Source organism: Bos indicus, chromosome 22, assembly GCF_029378745.1.
Source record: "Bos indicus isolate NIAB-ARS_2022 breed Sahiwal x Tharparkar chromosome 22, NIAB-ARS_B.indTharparkar_mat_pri_1.0, whole genome shotgun sequence".
In the NCBI taxonomy this organism is placed as follows: domain Eukaryota; kingdom Metazoa; phylum Chordata; class Mammalia; order Artiodactyla; family Bovidae; genus Bos; species Bos indicus.
Genome location: NC_091781.1, coordinates 43690549 through 43717814, shown reverse-complemented (window position 1 = coordinate 43717814; position 27266 = coordinate 43690549). Strand labels below are relative to the sequence as shown.

Below are 27266 nucleotides of genomic sequence, written 5' to 3'. Positions count from 1 at the left end.
ATTTCCAGTTTTTTCAGGAATCTCCATACTGTTCTCCATAGTGACTGTACTAGTTTGCATTCCCACCAACAGTGTAAGAGGGTTCCCTTTTCTCCACACCCTCTCCAGCATTTATTGTTTGTAGGTTTTTGGATAGCAGCCATTCTGACCGGAGTGAGACGGTACCTCATTGTGATTTTGATTTGCATTTCTCTAATAAAGATGTTGACTTCATGCTCCTTAAGCAACTTTCCCTGCCTTGACTTTTAACCCCTCCTTGATAGGAAAGTCTAACCCTGACTCTGGAAATAGCAATGGACTGTTAAAGAGCAGAGCTCCAAGGGAAATAATCTTTCCCTTTCTCTCTTATCTGTCTACATAGACACACACACAAATCTAAGCATTGATTAGTTTCCTATGCTGGAAATTCAGTATTTATTTATTTTGGCTGTGCTACATGTCTTGTGGGATCTTAGTTCCCCAACCAGGGATTGAACCTGGGCCACTGCAGTGAAAGTGCCAAGTTCTAACTACTGGACAGCCAGGGTATTCCCTCAGTATTCTAAATATTTATTTATTATGTCTTCAAAATATAAGAAAAAGTTTTCCATTCACCCGTAGAAATCGGAACTTTACTATAACTGTAAACTATTTAAAAGTGAGGTGCTCCTACACATTACAAAACAGAAGTTAACTCATAAAACAGAAGAAGGAAAATAAATTCAACTAACTTTTCTACTGGTAAGTCCATTGAAATATTAACTCAAAATTGTTCAGAATCTAAAATTACTCACTTACTAATTGCTGCAGCCTGAATAATGATTTATGGCAAGAATTCTAATATTACTTATTACTTGTCATATTCTCTAGAAGAAGCCTTTTGGCTGTGGAGGATGGCAGGGGTGAAGGGCAGCAGACAGCTTATCTCACCTATGATTCAGCTACTACTAAAGAGTCTTTGCAGTTGAAACTACTGACCTTGTTCTGTCCCAGCGGGCTCCATCAAGATATAATCCGTGGATATAAACACCATCTTCTGGTGCTTCCTTAGAGGTATCAGAAGGAATAACCTGAAGGCAGAAACAAATGCTAGTAGAGATTTCCTCCCTAGGTAAATGTCTCATAAAGAAAGTATTACCTAAATTTTCAGAACACGTTCAGAGAAACTTGTCCATATAATAGCTTCTTAAACTATACTTTTTTCTCAGTGAAATGTAATTTTAAAATAATACAGTTCTTTTTAAAGTATTTTATCTGGTTTTACTGTACATCATATTGATTTCTGCTAAAATAGAAAAGCAGTGTTGGATTATTTGAATTGAATATTGAGATGTATAAAAATTCTCTCATGGAGACAGCAAGGCAAATACTATATACTTTCTTCATAAATACAAAGAATGGAAAGAAGAAGAATTATTTGCAATGGGCAATAAAAATATGAATTCTTCATGTCCTCCTTGCTTAAATACATGCCTTTGAAGTAATGATATGCTCTGGAGTTTAAGGAGTTTACTGTACCTCAAATTCATATCCCAGTAAGTCAATAGGGATGGTATATTTTCTGGCATAATTCTGCATTGCTCCAGTTAAAAAGGCTTGGGTAAAAAAGAAGCCTGAGAGCCAAAACACACAAGGTTTTCCTGAATTATACCAGTCCTATAAAGGAAAAACAAACATTATGTTCCTTTTACTTCCTCAAGAATTACCTGACATACAATTACTGATTCTGGTTTCTGTGTATGCTGCCCACACTTTCCATCACGGGACTCTCTTTCCTGACACCAAACATACAACCTTTATTGGCCCTCCTACCTTTATCCCTTCTAGTTACTCTTCTTGGGAAATTCAAACTAATTTTAACATTAACCTGAATAAAACAAACTTTACTTGTTGTGAAAGATTAAAATCTTCTGTAAAAAGGCAAATTAAATTATTTGAGGGCTTACTATATTACTTAATCCCACTCAAAAGCAGCCATCTTTAGAAATCCTATATATTGTCTAACTACAGCCCTCATGTATTGGTTCCAATTCCTTGATTCTCTTAACCTCCCTGCCTCCACACCACGATTCTGGCTCCACTTTAGATACCCTGGTCTTCTTTCCCAATCATGTGTACCTCTTTTTGTTTCTTCCCTTTCTCTGTTCAATTCATCTATAATGATGCTGCCAGAGTACACCTCTCCATGCATGGTTTGGATGGCTCAACATCTCATACAATACTTCAGTGATCTACTACTACCCTACCAAAGTAAAGCCTAAAACACCTCAAGTCTCCCATTCAAGATACTTCATAAGCTGGTCCCAGATTGTATTTATATATCTATCCCTTTTAGTTCCCCTTTAAACATCTGACATTCTGATCAAATGGTGGCCTCTTCTCTGCAGTTGGTAAACTTCTGTTGTTTTTTCTGTTTATCTGAAAGTGGTATGACTCTTATATCCCTCTATGGGATGAATCCTCCTAACATTTCAACTGGAACACCACTCTGGTGGTGGAGCTCTACCTTCTGGAGTGGGCATGTGATTCATGCCAAGCTAATCATACTCCAGTCATAGTGACTGATTTGGGAATGGACATGTAACCCAATCAAAGCCAGAGATGTACAGACTCTTGCTGGGACTTCTGGGGGAAAAGATTCACTCTAAACAGTTTTGTGGATATGATGCCAGAGCTTCTATTGCTATCCTGCTGCCATCAAACAAGAACATAGAGTGGAGTTAACCCACAGAGAATGAAGCCAAGCGATGAAGGGCAAGATGCCAGGATCAGGTAACTGCATTTGCATCCCAGGTAAAAAGCTGCCTGGAGTCACTTTACTCCCTGGATTTTTCAGTTACATGAGGGAATGAATTTAATTTTTGCTTTTATCAAAAATTTTACTAAATAATCAATCCTAAATGATATACTGTCTTTCATCATCCAGGTGTCTCTAAGCCCTCTTCCTTTATTTGCAGTGTTCAAAACCATTCATCCTTTAGACCAGCTCACATGCTACCTCATCCAAAAACCATCTGCTTTCTTATGTTAAAAAAACTCTCTCCCTTTTTTGAATTCCCGGAGCATTTTACATGTTGGTCTTTTATGACACATCCCTTACTATACTGAATTACATAGGTTATCATATGAGGGCTATTGGCAAACTGAAGGCAACCTGGAAACCCTGTCTAACGACAAGATGCTTTTGACAAAGTGAGTCTCAATTCACATCTGAATGAACAGATGAATCAATAAAATGAACTTTGTCTCTGAGTGAGCAGCACACTATGGGAAGGAGTCAGCTTTGCTTCCTGGGAAGAAGAGAACAAACCACTGCTGGAGATGCTGCAACTGTACAAGCTGCCAGATCAAGAAGAGGTAAAGAAAGAGATGGAGCTCAGTAAGGGTACAAGCCAGGCAGAATGAGCACCATGCAGAGAAAGCTGTAAGAACCCAGAAAGCAAGTATATAGAACATTCCCTTGCTCACTTCAGGTCTTCATTTAGCCAAGAATGTCATGAATGTCTGGGTCAGCTACTTACATATCCATAAAATCTCTGAACTAGCTACCATTTACTGTTTAGTGCATGCCAGGAGCTAGGTGATTTACATGCATCACCTCATTTAGTCCATAATTCAGTGAGTTAGGTATTATTCCTCCCATTTTGCCAATGAGGAAATCAAGGTGCAAAAAGATGAGTATCTTCTTCAAAGTCACATACATACTAAATGTTGGATCCTGGATTTAATCTGAGATGCCAGCCAGTGTGCAAAAAACTTAAAAAAAAAAAAAAAGGCACAGGCTGGAGGAAAGGAAGATAAGCAGGGTGAACGGTGAGAGAGAAATGAGAAAAGGGGGGAAAAAAACTCCAGACCACTCATTTGTTTAATTTGTTAATTCTAAGAACCATTAGGAGGTGAAAAGACAGTGTCTTCAATAATTATTACTGGGAAAACTGGACAGCCACATGTAAAAGAATGAGATTAGAACATTCTCTAACACCATACAAAAAAATAAACTCAATATGCATTAAAGACCTATATGTAAGACCACACAGTATAAAACTCCTAGAGGAAAACACAGGCAGAACAGGCTTGCACATAAATCGCAGCAGATTTTTTTGAATCTGTCTCCTAAAGTAAAAGAAATAAAGGCAAAAATAAACAAATGGGACCTAATTAAACTTAAAGTTTTTGCATAGCAAAGGAAACTATAAACAAAATGAAAAGACAACCTATTGAATGGGAGAAAATATTTGCAAATGATACGACCAATGGGAGATTAGTACCCAACATATATAAGTAGTTCATACACCTCAACATCAAACAAACAGCCCAATTAAAGCATGGGCAGAAGAATTGAACAGACATTTTTCCAAACAGCAGATACAGATGGTCAACAGGTACATGAAAAGATGCTCAACATCACTAATCATCACAGAAATGCAAATTCAAAACCACAATGAGATACCACCCTGCACCTGTCAGAACGGCTATCACCAAAATGAACATAAATAACAAATGTTGGTGAAGATGTGAAGAAAAGGGAACCCTTGTACACAGTTGATGGGAATGTAAATTGATGCAGGCAGTATGGAAAACAGTATGGAGGTTTCTCAAATAACTAAAAAGGAGAACTAACATATGACCCAGAAACTCCACTCTAGGATATATATTGGGGGAAAAAAACACACTAAAGATTCATGCACCTCAATGTTCATAGCAGCATTATGTACGATTGCTAATATGTGGACGCAGCCTAAGTGCCCATCAATAGATAAAGAAGACCGGGTATACACATACAATGGAATGCTACTTGCCATTAAAAAGAATAAAATTTTGCCATTTGAAGCAACAAAGATGGACTTGAAATACGTTATGCTAAGTGAAATAAGTCAGACAAAGAAAGACAAATACTGTATGATGTCCCTTATATATGGAATCTAAAAAATACAACAAACTAAGTAAGTATAGCAGAAAAAAAAAAGAAGCAGACTCACAAAAATAGAGAACTAGTGGTTGCCAGTTGGAGGGACGGGCAGCAGTACAGGGATGGACGACTGGGAAGCACAAACTATTGGGTGCTAAGCGGCTAAAGGATATTGGTACAACATGGAGAATAAAGCCAACATTTGGTAATAACTGTAAATGGAAAGTGACCTTTAAAATTTTTATAAAAAGAAACAAAAATAGTCCAATGAAAAATTGATCAAGGAGATGAATAGCAATTCACAGGAGAAGATACGAATAAAAATGGCAAGTACACATACAAAAAGAAGCACAGACTCACTAAAAATCAAAGAAACTCAACTTGAAACAATAAGATATGACTGACCTATCAGATTGGCAAAAATTAAAAAGGGATGCTTATGAGAAAGCCTCTCTATCCACATCTTCACAAATATGGCTGTTTTATTATTAGCTTCTGTAGTAAAACTAATAGAGCTTTCATATAATAAAGCGGCAACTGAAAACTGAAAGATCATATATATGAATTTCCAAAACGTATTCTGGAGGCTCTCCCCACCAACTAGCCCCATGTAAGCATCAACCATAGGGTGGGGAGAAGCAGAGGAGCTGTGGAGGAAAACACTGTGCTGCCTACATATCCTTTACCTGTGAGTTTGGGGGGTGAAGGGCTTAGAGATTTCAAAGCACTCACCTTTTCCCTGGCTTTATGAGATAAGAGATAAGATGCACTGATTTCTATATAATGGCCAATTACTGATTAATCCAAGCCTCAGGCTTTTTTTGTAATTTACTGTCAGCATAAAAATCATAAGACCAAGTTGTGGTCACAGAAACCACAAACAGAATCTTCAGAAATATAACTGTCACGTGTTACTTGAGTTTGGGTAACATAACATTTTAATCACTTTCAAATACGTGTACTTCTCAATACTCTAAAATTTCGGTTAGATTACCATGAAACTACTTATCCATTTCATCTAACTCAGAGACATTCAAGTAACCACGGGCAATTTTTAGTATCTCTCCAGTCAAGCAGAAAAATGAAATAGTATGTATAAATTATATATAACTTTTAACCTGTAAAAAGTTCAGCCGGGCTAGAAAATCTGTGATGTAACTTCCTAGGGGTTTAAGACTTGGGTATGAGCGTTGCGCCCATATTTCTGGAACCTTTCCAACAAGCAGACTGCCAGACAGTGCCTCCAACGCAGAATCCATCACGACCACACCCCTGATAGCTTTTTCAAGGTCCCGTAGAGTGTTGCGTATAGTTTTAATTAAGCTGCAAGGAAAGCAATTGTGTCATCATCATATATATGATAATAAATATCAATATACAGTCTATCCAGAAGAAAGAGTAGGATATCATTCACGGTTTTATGGGAGTATTTCCCAAAATTTGGTCACCTCCCACTTCATAATGTAAGGTAATTTTAGGTGATACTTGGATGAACATTTTTCATTTTAATTATTACATATGCATTTTAAATATAGAAAATAATATAACTTGCACATCAAAATTGCTTTCTGGGTATTATTGCTTAAGACCAGGCTAATTTAAACAGAGAATTACTTAAGGAAAAGTATCAGGTAAATAATGTTACAGTTGACATGCAAATATGGGAAGAGTTATAAAGGCACAATGCAATGGTTGAAACTTTGGAAACACTGCATAAAAATCTAAAGTGTATATTCATTCATACCCTTATAAGTACTTTGCTTCTCACTTAGGTCCCAAATTCTAAGAACATCATAAATATACCTCAAGTGAGGGTTTGGGGCTATAAGCCTAAACAACTGAGAGACAATATGTTATTATGTACAAACACATATGGTCTTTGTATTGTTGTTGCTGTTTAGTTGCTCAGTCGTGTCTGATTTTTTGTGATCTCACAGACTGGAGCCTGCCAGGCTCTTCTGTCCATGGCATCTGCCGGGGAAGAATACTAGAGTGGGTTGCCATTTTCTTCTCCAGGGGGTCTTCCTGACCCAGGGGTCAAACCCATGTCTCCTACATTGGCAGGCAGATTCTTTACAACTGAGCCACCAGGCAAGTCTAGATGTATAAGATGTATAAGTCTTTGTATAAGAGATACTAAATTCATTAAGGCATCATAGGGTTTTAATATGTCTTATTTTAAAAAGTCTGGAAAGTTAAACTTGGAAACACTAGAAAATTCATAACCAAAACAATTCTCCATTCCTTAAGCCAGTATTGAGCTTTAGAAAATTCAATTTAAAAATTTAAAGCAAATAATCTGCTTGCTATTTTAGGGTACCTACCAATCTAGATTAGACTTAGGAAGAAAGTGGGCAGAAAAATGACTAAATATGTATCTACACATAGGCTTAGATAAAGGTCATTCCAGCTTTATTTCCTGAGGAGAAGAGCAATGGATAGATGAAAAATTACGATTAATGAATATTTTTAACCAGATCTCTTTTTTCATCATCATTTTTACATTAGAAAAGGTATACTCCCTTCTGGGGCAGTATGCAACTCTAAAAAAGGAGACAAATTCTAACAAAATGGCAAGTTTTGATAATTTTTTCTTAAAATTTTGATTCAATACTGGTGTATCTTTTTATCAACTTTGGCTGGTAGCTTTCTGAATCACTGGGTGTAGAGCTCCTTACTTGTTAAATCTTTCCATTTCTTGCACTAACACAGTATTCATGCTCTCTTCATATCTCACAGGATACTTGAGCAGTGCTGATTCAATGTCAAAGTCACTTGGTAGCTAAGAGAATAAAATTTGAAGATCACGTATTACTCTCAAAATGAACAGTGTCATTCGGCTATAATATCAATAATAGTTAACATTAGGCATTTACTATGTGCCAAGAATTATGTTAAGTGCTTTCCAAATATTATGTAATCCTTGCCATACAGTTTCAGGTGGCCATTATTATCTCCATTTTACAGATAAGAACATTTAAGTACAGAGAGGTGAAGCAAATGCCTAAAGGTACACAATTCAGAAGCAGTCTGTTCAAATCCATAGGTCTCTAACACTAAGGCCCATGCTCTTTCCTATAGGATATAGCACTGAGTAGAAGATATATATTTCTAAAAAGCTGTGTAATTTTCTTTTGTAAATTGGATTTTATTTTCCATTAATAAAACTGATATATCATTTCACAACTGTTTTATATTTATTTCAACAAATTATCAACAGGCTCAAAATAGCTTTGTTTACACCACTACCAAATAATTAATGTGTAAGTGTAGCAAGGTTCCAGGGCTTAGGGAGAAAGAAAGTCACTGAGTATCTGATTTTAATGAGGCATCTCAGAGACGGTTGAGAAGAAGTGATAACAAGGACTTTGGGGGTATAAGCAAGCCCCCTGACACTGGCGTTTGCACTCTTAGAGGAATTTCCCTACGAGAAATTTCCCTATGAGGAAGGTGCCAAACTAAAAAGTTGAGCATCCAGACCGTCCCCAGGTGATGGCCCTTGGTGGTGCAAAAGAATTCTAAGTCACACTAGGCAGCATCATTCAAAGTATGACACCAGTGGTTGGTCAGCACAACCATTCTACACCAACTAAGTCCCATATGCCACCGCCAGGTAACTTCTTACTGGGGTCTTGTAAGAGCCACCATTTTGGGAGGACAAGAACCTTTCCCCAAAGACATAAATCACACAAGCAGGAGGGTCTGGGGTGAGAAGTAGCAGTCCATAGGTAGAGGCGGGAGAACGTTGGTGTGCTTTCACACTAGGGCAGCAGGCAATGATGCTCACTACTTGTCTCCAGTGACCACAGCCAGACTGAAGCTTCTAGGTCTGAGTAGGCTCTACTTAAGGAGTGGTGTAAGGCAAGGGCACTGACTGGAAGAGGAGGCTAGGTGCCATCTGAGGACTTACAAGGCAGATGGAGCAGGGTCAGGCTGTGCTCTGTCAGAGTGCCTGATGCTGAAACATGGGGATAATTATAGTGCTCATCCTGGAGAGGAGCTGTGAAGATCTCTGCTTGGGGCTATAAAGTCCTCTTAGTAGTTCCCTATTCAATTTAAGGCAGAAAAAAGTGAGGAAAGAGAACACCATTTCATTCTCCCAGGGCTAAGTACACTGGAATGCAGTATGGGAGGAGAAGCTGTAGCTGCTAATTTAGTGCTGCTCTTACCTCCCTGTGCCTCCTCACTTCTGAAGTATAGATTAAACAGCATTCCATTCTTGAATCAGCAAGTTCAGACAGTTTCCCCCATTTAAAAAAAGAGTAGGTGCACCATTTTTATTTAGAAATGATAAGAAATCATATATTCAGTAGCTCCACAACTGTAGTTACTAGGAACTTAATATTTGCAGGCATTATGCAAAGCGCTTCAAATTAACGATACCCTGAATGTTCACAAGAACCTTACACAGGTGGCACTGTCATCACCACTTTTCTAGTTTGGAAACTAATGTTCAGAAAAGCAAAGTATCTCACTCAGGCATAATGTTGCTACCTGGAGTTTTCAGATTGACATTTCAGTCCCATTTTGATTTATGTTATATTCCAAGAAACACATTTTAAGCTAAATATTACCTTGTTGAGAATATCTTTGGTAATTTCTAGTAGAATCTGGTCAGTGCTTCCTGAGGATCCTGTTTGTTTGGAGCCTCCTTGGGTGAGGAGCAATGACTCAAAGAGGACTTTCGTTTGTTGAAGATCTTTGGAGATATCAACATTTTCATGTAATCCAAATATCTCAGGGTGTTGAGTAAAAGGAAGTTTCTACCAGAAAATAAATTCAACAAGCATTACAGTTTAATTGGGTACGTTAATTCATAAGGTAGACATGTGCAGACCGAAAAGGGTTAAAAATCAACTAAACATCAAACAACAGAGGGATCAAACTTTTCCAAGTCTCAGTAACTACGAGAAACAAAAATACTGTATTGAAAGCTGATTGTACCTAAGACTTGTCTAATTTTTTACATTACGGGGGACTACTTCACTATTTGCTTTTAAGAAAATCACACTTGAATCTAACCCTATTTTCAGTGACATCAGTTACCTTAATGAATTCAATGTATTCATTATAAGTGCCTTTGGGAGGGGCAAAATAGTTTCCGCTAGGAGAAAACTTATAATGAGAGTTTTCGATTATGTGTGGGTTATAAAAGTCAGCCAGCATGGTTAAGAGGAGACGTCTGTCCCAGTCATCTGTCACTCTTCCTCCGTAGTTACACTCCCCAGTCAGGTAAGAGATCGCTTCAAATGGAATTGTATCATATTCATTGATAAATAGCTGAAACAAAGCAAAAATGAAATGAGAAAAACCATAGTGTATTTCACTTCATTTCCATTCAATCAATCAATCAATCACTGATCAGTCTATACACATGGAAGTGGGGCTGGAAGAACTATCATCAGGGTTGTTTTAAAGCCTCGTGTTGTTAAGGCCCTTATCACAGCAAAGAGGCAGAATATACAGGATCCTGTGGTTCTCTAGTTGGATTGATATGGTTGGTAAAACATGACAGAAATGATGGGAAAGTACTGGAGTTGGACAGACTTGAAGTTCAAATCCTACTTCAATGGGTAAATTCACTTCTTAGCTTTGGTTTCCTCCAAAACAGGCATAATACCCACCATACAGTGTTGCTGTGAGGATTAGAATTCATGCAGATAATGTAAGTAATGTGCCTAGTTCAAAGTCTGAGTGAGCAGGAACTCATAGTGGACATTTGTTCCTCTGTTTGTTTGTTGGAGGATGCTGACCATCTCATGCGTCTCATGTTTCACTGCAAGTCTACAGAAACTGAAAACAACCAATCGCTCACTTTCTCAGTCCCCTTTGGCTAAAGCCTAGGCCTGTGACCTGGGCTTGGAATCTCAGATGCAGCCGTGCTGGACTGAACTGGAGTTTAGTGTGCAAAGAAGCAGGGACAGCAAAAGATCTTTTTTGATGACCTCATAGCAGATGAAAGTCTCAGTGGCACCTATTAGAGCTGCAGTGTCTAATATTTAACAGGGGTAGAAGGAACGCTCTCACCAGATATGGTACGATTCTAGATATGACACTGCATGCCATGGCTGTCCAGCCATCTTGGTGATTCTGTGACCTACACAATATTCTTTCAATAGATTCCTTTTCTACTGTTTTTGTTGACTGATAGAGGTAAATTGTTGATTTAACTGAGAGGAAGCTAAGAGGAGCGTATAGTGAGGACCTATACAAAGCCAACACTGAGGAGGGCACTGCCAAAAGAAAGAACTAGGGTCTTTGATAGCAACACTTTTGTTGAAAAACCCCCTCCAGAGTCTGTCTTTCCTCCGCAACTCTTTTTCACGTGAGATAAAAAGTTTCATTATGGATTAAGCCAGTTTGAATCAAGGTTCCCATTATTTGCGGCAGAAAAACTCAGATGGAAAAATATCCTTTGTAAGCCAAAATTATAATTATTACTGCCATCCAGCCAACTATTCGTGTTGTTGGGAGAAATGAATGTTATTCTAAGCAAAGGGAATTGCCTAGGGCCTGGAACACAGTAATCCCCCATCAACATTAGTCTTTCTAATTTTACCTGTAGTTGTCGAATACTGATGCGTAAGTCGGATTCATTAAATCCATATGGAATATTCCACCCAAGAGGACCAAATTTCTTTCGCTCCTGCACAAGGGCATGAAAAAAGCAAACTCCAAACAGCAACTTCTCCCAAGCCTTTAAGACAAAAATATGCAACAAGAGAAAATTCTGATCAGATTTCCGTTATTAAAATGAAGGGGACTGATGACCTTTCATTGTGAGATTCTATGATCATATATCTCTACAAACTTTTATTTAGAAAGACTATCTAAAACAATGCTCACTATAAAAAATATTAATCTCACAACTTCTACATCTTGTACAAACACTTATGCATTGCCCTTAGTCTGCATTTGTACACTGACAGTTTGGAAGGCTGTGGAACCTACTATGGATCTCACCACAGCTGGCTGGGTTCAAGGCCACCAAAGGCAACAGAGCGTCTGCTTGGAGCCATTCACCAGAGGGGACAGAGAAAAGAATGAACAAGGCCTCAAATTACCAGGGGCTTGTAATCTGGCAGGAAAACTAGCCAGGTGGGCAAGGATCACACAGAATCTGATCAGGACTGTGGCACTGAAAAGAATGAGTAATTGTGCCTTCAGGGAACAGTCTGAGGGGAAGAAGCCAGAGTGTTAACAGTGGGCACTTTATATTAAAACAAACAAACAAAAATCTTATGACTTAACAAAACCCTCCAAAGCTAGACAAACTGCAATAACATTATACATTATTAAAATGCAATAGTGCTGGAGAGACATGCCAAGATGGCAGAATACGAAGATCCTGAACTCATCTCCTTCCTTGACGCACCAAAGTTACCACTGCTTATAGAGCAGCTATCTATGAGAACAACCTGAGGAATAGCAGAAAAGATTTTCCACAACCGAAGACATAAAGAAGCAATCATAAGATGGGTAGGAGGATCACCATACCACCTTCTCCACTCTACTAAGTCCTCTTTCCAGCTAAAATCACAAATATCCTCCCTTTGTCCCAGAGCTACAAACAAAATTATTGCTCAGGACTGGGGTCACACAGAGCATCATCAAGCAGAAAGAAACAAGCTGGCTTCCAAAGAATTTGACCCTTTATCTGCAATATCATTCTTTTTCCGGTTCAAATAGGCAAATATGATAAATACCATAGTATGCATGTGTGTAAAGGGAGAGGATGGTTTTCTCTTAGTACTGATGCTTCCTTCCATGTAGGGAAATATCAATTAATGTAACACTCCTGGATTTTCTATGTTCTTAAACTCAATGGTAGAGAGAGGAGTACCTATCTAATGGGTAAATTTGGGAAAAGTTAAGCAAATAAGATTTGCTCAGCTTTTCCCTTTTCTTTCTTAGATGTGAGCTTCCTGCTGGGAAGGAAGTTTTCCTCTGTTCCTCTGGGTAGATAAACCTGCTTCATTCTGGGTTCTGTAACATTAAGTTCATTTGTTCACAGATATAATCCAAATCTTCCAACCTAGTCTGTATCAGTAATTAAGGTTATAATTTGGTTCCCATATATTTATACTTTTTTCCTGTTTCTTAACTGGTAAGAATTTGGGTAGAGAAGAGGAGTGCTATTTATTGGAACTGCTACTGTCCTCAATACCATGTGCAAAACTGTTTTACAAACAGACACACTGAAGAAGATAAATAAAAGAAGGCTGAGCAAGAGAGTTCCAGAAAAACATCTACTTCTGCTTTATTGACTACACCAAAGCCTGTGATTGTGTGGATCACAAAAAATGTGGAAAATTCGTAAAGAGATGGGAACACCAGACCACCTTACATGCCTCCAGAGAAATCTGTATGCAGGTCAAGAAGCAACAGTTAGAACTGGACATGGAACAACAGACTGGTTCCAAATTGGGAAAGGAGTAGTACATCAAGGCTATATATTGTCACCCTGCTTATTTAACTTACTTGCAGAGTACATTATGCGAAATGCCAAGCTGGATGAAGCACAAGCTAGAATCAAGATTGCTGGGAGAAATATCAATAACCTCAGATATGCAGATGACACCACCCTTATTTATGGTAAAAAGCAAAGAGAAACTGAAGAGCCTCTTGATAAAAGTGAAAGAGGAAAGTGAAAAAGCTGGCTTGAAACTCAACATTCAAAAAACGAAAATCATGGCATTTGGTCCCATCACTTCATGGCAGATAGATGGGGAAACAATGGAAACAGTGACAGACTTTATTATTTTGGGCTCCCAAATCACTGCAAATGGTGACTGCAGCCATGAAATTAAAAGACGCTAGCTCTTTAGAAGAAAAGTTATGATCAATATAGACAGCACATTAAAAAGCAGAGACATTACTTTGCCAACAAAGTCTGTCTAGTTAAAGCTATGGTTTTTCCAGTAGTCATGTATGGATGTGAGAGCTGGACTATAAAGAAAGCTCAGCACTGAAGAATTGATGCTTTTGAGCTGTGGTGTTGGAGAAGACTCTTGAGAGTCCCTTGGACAGCTAGGAGATCAAACCAGTCAATCCTAAAGGAAATCAACCCTGAATATTCATTGGAAGGACTGGTACTGTAGCTGAAGCTCCAATTCTTTGGCCACCTGATGCAAAGAACCGACTTGTTGGAGAAGACCTTGATGCTGAGAAAGATTGAGGGCAGGAGAATAAGGAGGTGAGAGAGAATGAGTCGTTGGATGGCATCACTGTCTCAATGGTCATGAGTTTGAGCAAACTTAGAGAGAGAGTGAAGGACAGGGAAGTTTGGCATGCTGCAGTTTATGGGGTCGCAAACAGTCAGACATGACTTAGTGACCGAACAACAACACTGAAGAGTGTTATTAATATGTCAAAACATTATTATTAGAATTTCCATGAAGACAGATTTTTTTTGGTGGTGGTGGTGTCTATTTTATTCTCACTGCCTTATATTTAGTACCTAACACACATATTGTTGAAACAATAAAAAATAATGTGAAAATAGACTGCTAAAGGCACTGTTGGACTTTTGTACAAACTAAGATATATTCATTCACTCAGTTCAGTTCACTCAGTCGTGTCCGACTCTTTGCGACCCCACGAACTGTAGCACACCAGGCCTCCCTGTCCATCACCACCTGCCAGAGTCTACCCAAACCCATGTCCATTGAGTCAGTGATGCCATCCAACTATCTCATCCTCTGTCGTCCCCTTCTCTTCCTGCTCTCAATCTTTCCCAGCATCAGGGTCTTTTCCAATGAGTCAGCTCTTCACATCAGGTGGCCAAAGTATTGGAGTTTCAGCTTCAACATCAGTCCTTCCAATGAACACCCAGGACTGAACTCCTTTAGGATGGACTGGTTGAATCTCCTTGCAGTCCAAGGGACTCTCAAGAGTCTTCTCCAACACCACAGCTCAAAAGTATCAATTCTTTGGCACTCAGCTTTCTTTACAGTCCAACTCTCACATCCATACATGACTACTGGAAAAACTATAGCCTTGACTAGATGAACCTTTGTTGACAAAGTAATGTCTCTGCTTTTTAATATGCTGTCTAGGTTGGTCATAACTTTCCTTCCAAGGAGTAATCATCTTTTAATTTCATGGCTGCAGTCACCATCTGCAGTGATTTTGCCCAAAAAAATAAAGTCTGACACTCTTTCCACTGTTTCCCCATCTATTTGCCATCCATCCATGGGACTGGATGCCATGATCTTAGTTTTCTGAATGTTGAGCTTTAAGCCAACTTTTTCCCTCTTCTCTTTCACTTTCATCAAGAGGCTCTTTAGTTCTTCTTCACTTTCTGCCATAAGGGTGGTGTCATCTGCATATCTGAGGTTATTGATATTTCTCCCAGCAATCTTGATTCCAGCTTGTGCTTCCTCCAGCCCAGCGTTTCTCATGATGTACTCTCTGCATATCAGTTAAATAAGCAGGGTGACAGTATACAGCCTTGACGTACTCTTTTTCCTATTTGGTACCAGTTGTTGTTCCAAACTGTTGTTCCATGTCCAGTTCTAACTGCTGCTTCCTGACCTGCATACAGGTTTCTCAAGAGGCAGGTCAGCTGGTCTGGTATTCCCATCTCCTTCAGAATTTTCCACAGATTATTCACTCAATAAATATTTATTTGAATATCTACTACACGTGAAGCAGAACACAAACTATTGGGAATAAAATGATGAGCAAGATAGGTACAATTTCTGTCTTCTTAGGAAATGCGTAAAGTTTAGTATTAAATAAAATATTTATGTTCTCATATTTTTCACTGTAAAACACATTTTAAAAGTTCCAGAGGCTGAATATTACCAGTTCCTTTCCTTCACATCCACTGAAAAACTCAGAATCAGAAACTGGATCAGTGAGGTAAGACTGGAGAAGATTTAGCCGAAGACCAGTAGGAGGTTCATTAGTCATTTTGACTCCATTCTGTAGAATTGTTACTGGGAACTGAGACAGAACAAACAAAGAGCATTACTCTAGATAACCACTCAAGTCTTAAAAATGCATACAGTAGTGGATTAAAAGTAGGTATAAGAGAGGACTCCAGAAATATTTTTTAAAACCTCGTAATGTTAAGCATTTAAGATATACAGTGTAATAGTTAACCAAATAAATGTACTAAAATCCATAAGAAATAAACATACTTTTGGAGATGGGTAACTTGTGAGCCAAAGCCTAAAGGATGAGTTACAGGCTTCAGGAGAAAAATCTTCACATATTTTTTCTAACATGGGCATCCAGGAGACAGCGAGGTGACAATTCTGTAGGCAAACCCAAGTTCCTTCCTCTATTGCTGCTTTAATCATTTTTGTTGCAATGGGTCCTTGTCCCTGTCCCAGTGAAATAGCTTGAAATTTATTTCCAGACATAGCTTTATCATTTGCAAATTTTAGGAGGCCTAAGAGGGCATAAAAATAAATGGTTTCACTGCTTATTCTAAAATTATAAAATATGCTTTATGTTTCAGTATATAACAAGCATTTAACTGTGAAAAATTCTAGTTATTACTTTTCCTTATAAATACCAAATTTACTAAGTGATTTATAATCATCCAGGAAATAGATACTGAACAAGACGATTTATTATTTCTTAAAGTTGGCAGTAGGCTTCCCTGGTGGCTCAGGTATAAAGAGTCCGCCTGCCAACACAGGAGACAAAGGTTTGATCCCTGGGTCAGAAGATCCCCTGGAGAAGGAACTTGCAATCCACTCCAGTATTCTTTCCTGGAAAAATTCCATGGACAGAGGAGCCTGGCAGGCTACAGTACATTGGGTCACAAAAGGTTCGAACACAACTTAGTGACTAAACAACAACAAAAGTTGATGGTATATGCTTACTGGCCATGGGATCTGCTCCTGGAGACAACACAAAAATTAAGGGAATGGTGCAATTTGAATCCAAATAACTCTTTGTCAAATCAAATGGTGGAGGCTCTACAAACTTTTTCCCTAGTTTGTCAGTTACATAATTAGTTATAGCTGGAGTTATCTGTTGAAGAGAGAAAAAATACAATCTTTAGAGTAATTTTTACTTCACAAAACAACTTTTTTCCTGAAAACTGACAAAGAGCAAAACTCTGAGTCTAATGGACAAGAAAAACATGCAGTATATGATAGGCAAAGTTCTAGTTTTCCTAATATACAAAAAGTACCTATAAAGTAATGGACAAGACTAACAATCCAAGAGAAAATGGGCAAAGAAGATAAACAGTTTATAGAAAATGAAATAGAAATGGATCTTAAACATGTGAAAGGATGTTCAATCTCATTCAGTATAGCAGAGACTGCAAACTGTCCCATTCTGTGTCTCCTATTGGTAACAGAACCCCAAGTTTTCCCAGCCTTTCATGCAGCAAGATGTGGCCAAGTTTTGGTCAGAGAAATACAAATAGAAATTATATATGGAGCTTCCAGATTCTATTTTTATAAGGAAACTGTTTGCTTTCAACACTCTCTTCTCCTGTTCAACAGAAGTGGTGTTTATGAGCTAGCTTCAATCTCACTGACAAGGACCAAACTTCAGGAGACTTCTCTAGCATGAGAAAAGAAACTTGAGTCCCTGGATGATCTTAAGAATCTCTGTACCCTGCCAGCTTTCAAGCATTTGCTCAGGGCTCTTAGGAAAGATGGAGATTAACTTCTATTTCATTTAAGCTACTGTATTTTAGGTCTCTTTGTTACAGAAGCTTAGTCTATACCCTAATACTTAAAAATAAGAAAAATACAGATTATAATTAGTTGCTGAGTTGTGTCTGACTCTTTGCAACCCCACAGATTGTTAACCTGTCAGGCTCCTCTGTCCATGGGATTCTTCAGGCAAGAATACTAGAGTGGGTAGCCATTCCCTTCTCCAAGGGATCTTCCTAACTCCAGGGGATCTTCCTAACCTAGCACTCCCACACTGCAGGAAAGATTCTTTACCATCTGAGCCATCCTTATCAGATGGTTAAATAAATGGGACATCAATAGCCTCTGTGTACTCATCCCTAGACTGTTTATTTTTCACAGTAGGCTAAAACCTGTTAGCTCAAAAGTCCATTGGCACTAAATTCAAAATATTACATATTCAACTGTTTTAAACATAGCCTAAATAAGCAGATTTTTAGCCATTTAGAGCCTGTCTACTTTGCGGCAGACAAAGGATGAGATGGTTGGATGGCATCACTGACTCAATGGACATGAGTTTGAGCAAACTCAGGGAGACAGTGAAGGACAGGGAAGCCTGGTGTGCTGCAGTTCACAGGGTCTCGAAGGGTCGGACACGACTTAGCGAATGAACAACAATAGCAGATTCGACACTACAAAAGAAGAAATCACCACATTTAAAGACAACAATAGAAACTGTCCAACTGAGGCAAAGTGATACAAAAAATTTTAAAGTAATTAACAGAATATCAGACAACTGTGGTATAATATCAAGTAGTATGCATGCTAAGTTACTTCTCATGTCAGCCTCTGTATGACCCTATGGACTGTAGGCCCCCAGGCTCCTCTGTCCATGGGGATTCTCCAGGCAAGTATAGTGGAGTGGGTTGCCATGCCCTCCTCATCAAGCAGTGTAATGTATATTTAATTGAAATCATGGGCATAAAATATTTGAAGAAATAATAGCCAAAGTTTTTCTCGAGTTGAAGAAAACTATAAATTTACAGATCCAAGGACCTCAGTGAACCCATCTGAGCATCTGAAATGAAGGTTAAAGTACCAAATAATAGTAACTTTAAACCTAGTGTTTTATAAATGGCAGATTATCTGGGTTCCAAATAGAACCCATCTGTTTTTTACCTTATCAGGTCTTAAGCACCGAAGAATGATTATTTTCTGTAGTTCATTTAGCCTTGTATCCATTGGTGCTGGAAATTTAGCATTGTGTGGCTCCTTACTGTCATAGATCTCCCGCCATTCAGATACATTGTCATAAAAATGATCCCTAACGGAAAGAAAAGCTTAACAATTATCCTTTCACTGAGAAAAACTGAAAGAGATCATTGAATGAGGAGATGAATCAAGACAGTTTTATAACTGTTTTTTAAAGATCACTAGATTACAGATTTACCCATCACCATTCAGTGCTAAGTCATCATGTTTAAACAAGTACCTGAGTCCTCTGAAGGCAGGAAATTCACTTGCACGACAAATTTCCTCCCAGCTTTTATCCTGCAGCCAAGTTGGATCAGGATTTTTCTCAGCACTCTTAAGACTTACTCCTCCAGTTAAAAGAAACATCAGTTCTTGGTATTCAATCTCTTTCTTTGCCCTGTGTTCCCAAAATAAGGACTGTTGTAAATTGTTTTAACATTAAATGAAGTCAATTTCTGCTTCTATAGCATGGATAAAACAATCAGAATGGACTTATATTACTGCTATTAACAAGTAGAAAAAACAGAAAAAAAAATCAAAGAAACAATTATTTTTAGAAATTGTAATAGCCAATGAAGGACTGTGGTACCTGAAAAAAAAGGGAGACAAGGTGATCCCTATGATTGCCTCAGCTATCTGCCTGGAGGCACCTTTCAGACTATAAAACAGGGGAGGGGGAAATCAAAATCAGAAACTAGGAGTATTGTGGAGTTGAAGAGAAAGAGGTCAGAGTTAAGGAAGGCTGAGGTGACTGGAATTTGTGGGCAGAGTACTAGAGGTGGGAGAAGGCAATGGCACCCCACTTCAGTACTCTTGCCTGGAAAGTCCCATGGGCAGAGGAGCCTGGTAGGCTGCAGTCCATGGGGTCGCTAAGAGTCGGACACGACTGAGCGACTTCACTTTCATTTTTCACTTTCATGCATTAGAGAAGGAAATGGCAACGCACTCCAGTGCTCTTGCCTGGAGAATCCCAGGGACGGGGGAGCCTGGTGAGCTGCCATCTATGGGGTCGCACAGAGTCGGACACGACTGAAGTGACTTAGCGTAGCAGCAGCAGTACCAGAGGGAGGGAGATTCATGGAAAAGGAGCTCCAGAAATCTGCATACATATCCTCTTGATTCTTTTATTAAATTCCAAGTTATGTATGTGGATGGTAAAACTCTATGAACCCAGGCAAAGAATATCTGGGGAGCTGTAAACTAAGTAGCTATCGAAACTCACACAGGACTTAAGATATGAGTTATTGCCAACTAGACTTGAATCTTGATTGAACACCAGGACAGTTCAGTGGTGACACTGGAGGGATTATACTTTAGTAGAGCTAACCTATCTGCAGAATAAAGTCTATTCTAAAACTGCTGTAAGAAAGTGTAAAAAGAAAAGGGCCTGAAAAGGTCAAATGATTCAGTATAATTTAAACACATGCAAAGTAAAGTCTAGAGCAGAATAAAATCTAGAGCTCTTAAAGAAATATTAATAATAAAATAATAATAATAAAACCCAGCATTTACCAAAGTAAACTTCACAGCATCCATAACCAGGAGAAAAATCAGTATGTAGATACAGACATAGAAGTGGTAGAGATGATATAACAAGCCAACAAGAAAGTTAAAAGAGCTATTATAAATACGCTGAAGGAGTGAAAGTGAAACATGAACATAATGAAGACAGAATTGGGCAATATAAAGAAAATAATCAATGAAACTTCCAGAGATAAAATATTAAAATCACGATAACCCTGTATACGAGACAGCAAAAGAGACACTGATGTATAGAACAGTCTTATGGACTCTGTGGGAGAGGGAGAGGGTGGGAAGATTTGGGAGAATGGCATTGAAACATGTGAAACGTCATGTATGAAACGAGATGCCAGTCCAGGTTCAATGCACGATGCTGGATGCTTGGGGCTGGTGCACTGGGACGACCCAGAGGGATGGTGTGGGGAGGGAGGAGGAAGGAGGGTTCAGGATGGGGAACACATGTATACTAATTAAATAATTTTCTATTAAAGAAAAAAAAATATTAAAATCTGAAAGAAAAATTCACTGAATTTTTCTCAGGTTTATAAAACCTGAAAGTATCCATTACCAGATGGTGACTGCAGCCGTGAAATTAAAAGATGCTTACTCCTTGGAAGGAAAGTTATGACCAACCTAGATAGCATATTCAAAAGCAGAGACATTACTTTGCCAACAAAGGTCCGTCTAGTCAAGGCTATGGTTTTTCCTGTGGTCATATATGGATGTGAGAGTTGGACTGTGAAGAAGGCTGAGCGCCGAAGAACTGATGCTTTTGAAGTGTGGTGTTGGAGAAGACTCTTGAGAGTCCCTTGGACTGCAAGGAGATCCAACCGGTCCATTCTGAAGAAGATCAGCCCTGGGATTTCTTTGGAAGGAATGATGCTAAAGCTGAAACTCCAGTACTTTGGCTACCTCATGCGAAGAGTTGACTCATTGGAAAAGACTCTGATGCTGGGAGAGATTGGGGGCAAGAGGAGAAGGGGACGACAGAGGATGAGATGGCTGGATGGCATCAGTGACTCGATGGACGTGAGTCTCAGTGAACTCTGGGAGTTTGTGATGGACAGGGAGGCCTGGTGTGCTGCGATTCATGGGGTCGCAAAGAATCGGACACGACTGAGCGACTGATCTGATCTGATCCATTACCAGAAGACTTATACTATAAGAAATGTTAAAGGAAGCTTCAAGGAGATGCAAATTTGAATCAACAAAAAAGAATAAAGAGCATCAGGAATGGTTAACTAGAAGATAAACATAAAAAGTATTGTCCTATAATTTGTCTCTTTAAAAAATAATTGACTATTTAGAGCAAAAGAGCAATGTGCTGCAAGCTTTATAACATATGTACAAGTGAAATATAAAACAATAAAACAAAAGCTACAAGGGAGAGATGAGAGTATATTGTTTTAAGGTCTTATATATATATATAATATATATATATACATACACACAAAAATATATATACTTTTCTCTCTACCCTTATACCTTTTACCTTATACCTGTCATATATATATGCAAATCAAAAGATATACTATAACCCTAACAAATCACTAAAATAATAAAACATAAAATTATAGCTAATAAATGAACAAAGGAGATAAACTGGAATCACAAAAATAGTCAAAGAAAAACAGAAAATGAGGAAACGCAATAAAGAACAGATTGGCAAAACAGAAAATAAAATCATAAGACCGTAGATTTAAATATAACTCTATTATCTCATTAAATATATATAGTCTAAATGATTTTATTAAAGGCAGTGATTATCAGATTGGATAAGTAAGCCCCTACTACATGCTATCTACAAATCTAGTTTAAATATAAAACAAATAGGTTAAAAGTATGGAAAAATATATACGATGCTAACAGTACTCAAAAGAAAGCCGGAGGGGCTACAATAATATCATAGAAAGTAGATTTCAGAGCAATGGTATTACCAGGGATTTTAAAAGGTCAAATAGATTTATCAGATCAATATAACAGTCCTAATCATTTACACATCTAATAACAAAACATCAAAACACAAAGTAGTATTGATGGAACTGCAGGAGAAATCTCTGCAGAGATTCCAGATCTCTCTCAATAATTGAACAAATAGAAAAGCAACAAGAATATAGAAGATATATGGACCATCTTAACCTTCTTGACTGTTTTAGAACATTCCACCCAAGAACAGCAAAATTACACAGTCTTTTCAAGAGCACATAGAACATTGACAAAGATAGATCATATTCTGGGCCACCTAATATCTCATTCATAAAATTTCTGGAATAGGAATAACTATGGAGACAGAAAGCAGATGAGTGTTACTGGGGCTGGTAGTAGGAGCAACAATTGACTAAATTGCCACAAGGAAACTTCTGGGGATGATAGAAGTATCCTAAAACTGGATTTTGGTGATGGCTGCACAATTGTATAAGTGTACAAAAAAATCATCTACCTGTATTCTTACAATGGGGAGATTGCATGATATGTCAATTATATCTAATAAAGCTGAAAGAACAAAAGGGTATCTCTATTGAGTAACTTCCATCTACATTAATAGAAAAAGGTGCAAAAGAACATTAACAGTGTATTCCCTTTGTGTAGAAAACCATATACAAATTATATAAACAGATATTTAGATACAGATATATACATACCCTTCACAAAAATTTATTTGAAATGGATCATAGACCTAAATGTAAAATGCAAACCTATGAAATTCCTAGAACATAGGAAAAAATCTAGGAGGCTTTAGGTATGGCAATAACTTTCTAGATACGATACAAAAGGCATGATCCATGAAAGAAAGAATTGATAAGATGGACTTCATTAAACTTTACAACATCTGCTCTGTGAAAGACACTGTCAAAAGCATGAGAAAGCAAGCCACACACTGGGAGAAAATATTTCCCAAAGATGTATCTGATAAAGGACTGTCATCCAACTCAACAATAAAAAATGAACAATCAAACCAATTAATAAATGGACAAAAGCCCTTACAGATACCTCACCAAAAAGATAACAAATAAGCAAACTTCATTATCATGTATCATTAGTGAAAATGATAATGATATATCATTATCATTGAATTGAAAATTAAAACAAGACAACACTCTACATCTGTTTGGTGAAATCCAGAACACTGACAAGACCAAATGCTAGCAAGGTTGTGAAGTAACAGGAAATCTCATTCACTGCTGATAGAACGCAATGGATTATGAGATGTGCACTATATGCTTGTTGGGTCTCTTCTGGGACCTGTTATGTAAAACAGGTTTAAACTTCCACTTAGGACCCATTTTCAAAGTAATTTTCACAGAGAAAATATGAATCAAGAAGGAAAATCTTTTAATAATTTAATGGTCCCATAAGTAAGAAAGTAAATTACTCCTCCAGCACTTTATTCTGCTCAATATGTGCTGGCTTCTGAGTTCCTGCTTCTTCCAGAATGTGGGTCAGTATCAACATTCAGGATCCCAAGGACCACAAGCCAAGATTCCTAAAAAGCTGAGGTGCCACATGGAATATCTTGGAAGACAGTCTCTTACAAAACTAAATATAGCAAATTCCCATCTGCTATCTATTTTACACATGGTAATGTAAGTTTCCATGTTACTGTCTCCACACTCATGGAACTCAAACAGGGGCTCTATATCAACCTAGAGGGCTGGGATGGGGAGAGAAATGGGAGGGAGATTCAAGAAGGGGGGGACATATGTATACCTATGGCTGATTCATACTGATGTTTGAGAGAAAAGAACAAAATTCTGTAAAATAATTACCCTTCAATTAAAAAATAATTTTAAAAAAACTTAATACACTTATTCATGATCCAGCAATCACACTTAGTATTTAACTAAATAAGCTAAAACATACATATATCCAAAAACCTGCACACAAATGGTTTCAGCAGTTTTATTCATACTTTTCAAAACTTGTAAGCAACCAAGATGTCCTTCAGTAGGTGAACAGATAAACTGTAGTATATGCAGACAATGAAATGTTACTCAGTGCTAAAAAGAAATGAATCATCAAGCCATGAAAAGACAGAGAAGCTTAAATGCATATTAAGTGAAAGAAGCCAATCTAAAAACCCTATTTTTTTTTTCTTTTGGCCATGCCACACACCAACGGTGGTATCTTAGTTCTCTGACCAGGCCCAGCAGTGAAAGTGCCAAGTCCTAACCACTGGAATGCCAGGGAATTCCCTGAAAAAAAAAACTATTTCCTTAGATGAATGGTAGTTACACAGATTTTTTGCTTTGTAGGAATTTACTAGACTGTTGAACATTTTTTGAGTTCTTTTGTATAACCCAAATTTTAAAAGTCGAACATAAAAATACCAACACTACTAGAGAGAAATGAACTAAATTCACGACTGAAAAACAGAGTAAAAAAACATGATATCCTTCTGTGAGAAGCCACTGATTAGGTTTTCAGGGTAGGTTTTTAAAATAAAGAAAAAGCAAGTAACTTACAAAAGGAGGTTGGCACACAATAAAAAGGAAAACAATAGCTTGTCCTTCTCGAACAGTGACCGGCATATATTACAATATAAGTTGTATGTAAAGTGGTCATTTAAATATCTTAGGCGCTTTTCCAAAATTTTGGATTTGTTACTGAAAGGTTAAAAAAAAGAAAATATATTGAGTCAAGTAAATCTAAGAAAAAATAAGTTACACATGAATTAACATACACATTTTATTTTATCAAAATAACCACTGTTAAAAACATGAAACTACACACACACACATACACACACATACACATGAGTGCATATTAAAAAATGGTGAAATCTGAATAAGCTCTCTGGATTGTACCAATATAAATTTTCTGGTTGTGATACTGTATATAGTTACAGAAGAAGCTATCGTTGGAAGGGAACCCGCGTGCACTATTGGTGGAAATGTAAATTGATACAGCCATCATGAAAAACAGCACAGAGGTTTCTCAAAAAAATTAAAAATAAAACTACCATACAATCCAGCAATTCCACTTCTGAGTATTTACCCCTAAAAAACTCCAAAAAACACAAACTCAAAAGATATGTGTACCCCTATGTTTACTACAGCATTATTGTTTTCCTAACTGAAGTATAGTTTAAGTACAGCACAGTAATTCAGATATATACACTTCTAAAAGTGTTTCCAAAGTGGATGCACTATATTACGAGGGTTCCATTCACATCCTCGTCGACTTGCTATTGACATTTATGTCAATTCTTCAGCTTGAATATCCTCCATCATGTACAGTGAGTTAATTCAAATTCCAAATCCCAGCTGGGAAAGCTTAGGGATTTCAATCACTCAGGAAAGACTGTTCCACCAAGAGCCCATGTAGAACACATATGCTAGGCTCAAATCATATTTTTTTCCTACTTAACAAGTTACTTAATACCAGACATTGTTAAAAATACTTTACAAATATTATCTTTTAATTCTCAAAAGAACTCTTAAAGGTAGGTACTATTATTATCCCTATTTTACAGATAAGGAAAATTGAGGCAATTACAGAAAAGTTAACTGTCTTGCCTATATTCATGTAGCTATTTAATTGAAATTAAACTTCAGTTAAACTGAAATTTACTCCCTTGGAAGAACTGAAATTTAATCCCTTACTCCAGTCTAATTCCAAGATCTGTGTACATTCATTAATTGATTAAAGTGAAAACATCTAGCAAATGATTAGAAATGTGGAGCTGAAACTTAGGGACCTCAAGGCTGGAGGAAGATAAACTGGAGTTGCTAGCAAAGATAGGTTATTGCCTTAGCAAAATATTTAAAAGAAAGGTGGGGAAAGGACTAAAGCTAATCCCTCTATGCTTAAATCTTGAGTAGGAGTGAAATAAAACTTAGAATAGAAGAGAGGTCTGCTTGCTTGCTTTCTCCTTCTTCCTTTCCTTCCTTGCTCCCTCCCTTCCTCCCTTTCTTCCTCCCTTCTTTCCCATCCTTCCTTCCTTCACTTCTTCCTTCATTCCTTCACTTCTTCCTTCATTCCTTCACTTTCCCATATTTTGTAATCATCAATAATGAATATGTATTATATATAAATAATAAGAAAAGCTATATATTTTAAATAGAAAGGATGGTGAAAATACAACCTAGGGAGAATGAATGATGCTAGAGAATGTTTACCTGTCATGAATAGAGTTGATATAAAGGTTCACAAACCAGATGAGAGAGTACTGGTACATGGGATCGATGTTAGCCAGGTCTGCAATGCTAAAGAATAACACTGATGAATGTTTAGCAATAGGTCTATAACCTTCTCGAGACTCTGCTATTTTGAGTTCTGTTTTTTCTGCAATCTGGAAGAAGAGAAAAATCAAGATGAAGAAATAGGAGATGTGTTTTAATTATATATATTTCATACAATGAAATTTATATTAAAAATATCCCCTAAGTTAATGACAAAATTATACGGGCATGGATTACATGAAAGGGCTTTATTATGCAAACATCTATAAAGAAAGAAAGGGAAAGAAAGGAAGTAAAGAACTAGGGAGACAGGGAAGAGAATGAAGAGAGAGTGGAAAGAAGGAAGGTAAAAGAAAGAAAAATATCTTTACAGATCAAAGGTGTAACTACCCATCAATTATCTCTTTCTTATTTGAGGACGACAAAGCTGTCAATCTCTGCTTATTCTTTGCCTTAATCTGACATGTATCTACTATTGTCACTCACCCTCTTTCAAACCTAGACAGCATACTAAAAAGCAGAGACATCACTTTGCCAACAAAGTTCCGGATAGTCAAAGCTATGATTTTTCTAGTAATCACATAAGTGTGAGAGAGGTGGACCGTAAAGAAGGCTGAGTGCGGAAGAACTGATGCTTTCAAACTGTGGTGCTGGAGAAGATTCTTGAGAGTCCCTTGGACAGCTAGGAGATCAAATCTGTCAATCCTAAAGGAAATCAACCCTGAATCATTGGAAGGACTGATGCTGAAGCTGAAGCACCAGTGCTTAGGCCATCTGATGTGAAGAACTGACTCATTAGAAAAGACCCTGATG

At 37.6% G+C, this 27266-nt stretch overlaps 1 protein-coding gene across 10 annotated transcripts in view; it reads right to left on the bottom strand.

Annotated features, from left to right (window-relative positions):
* Nucleotides 1-27266, bottom strand: part of DNAH12 (dynein axonemal heavy chain 12) — a 191641-nt gene that overhangs the window by 3242 nt on the left and 161133 nt on the right. For 8 of the 10 annotated variants that reach the window (XM_070777134.1, XM_070777136.1, XM_070777133.1 and 5 more), the window contains 14 exons: nucleotides 26391-26563; nucleotides 24735-24875; nucleotides 18989-19147; nucleotides 18676-18820; nucleotides 16729-16879; nucleotides 16036-16289; nucleotides 15698-15838; nucleotides 11448-11585; nucleotides 9935-10168; nucleotides 9463-9651; nucleotides 7567-7670; nucleotides 6007-6211; nucleotides 1498-1635; nucleotides 958-1049 (listed from right to left, as the gene is read on the bottom strand). In XM_070777134.1, the coding sequence (XP_070633235.1) occupies nucleotides 958-1049; nucleotides 1498-1635; nucleotides 6007-6211; nucleotides 7567-7670; nucleotides 9463-9651; nucleotides 9935-10168; nucleotides 11448-11585; nucleotides 15698-15838; nucleotides 16036-16289; nucleotides 16729-16879; nucleotides 18676-18820; nucleotides 18989-19147; nucleotides 24735-24875; nucleotides 26391-26563 (2264 nt within the window). Of the gene's footprint in view, nucleotides 1-957; nucleotides 1050-1497; nucleotides 1636-6006; nucleotides 6212-7566; nucleotides 7671-9462; nucleotides 9652-9934; nucleotides 10169-11447; nucleotides 11586-15697; nucleotides 15839-16035; nucleotides 16290-16728; nucleotides 16880-18675; nucleotides 18821-18988; nucleotides 19148-24734; nucleotides 24876-26390; nucleotides 26564-27266 lie in introns of those variants that run through there. The other 2 variants (XR_011563135.1, XM_070777141.1) reach the window with 2 other exon arrangements.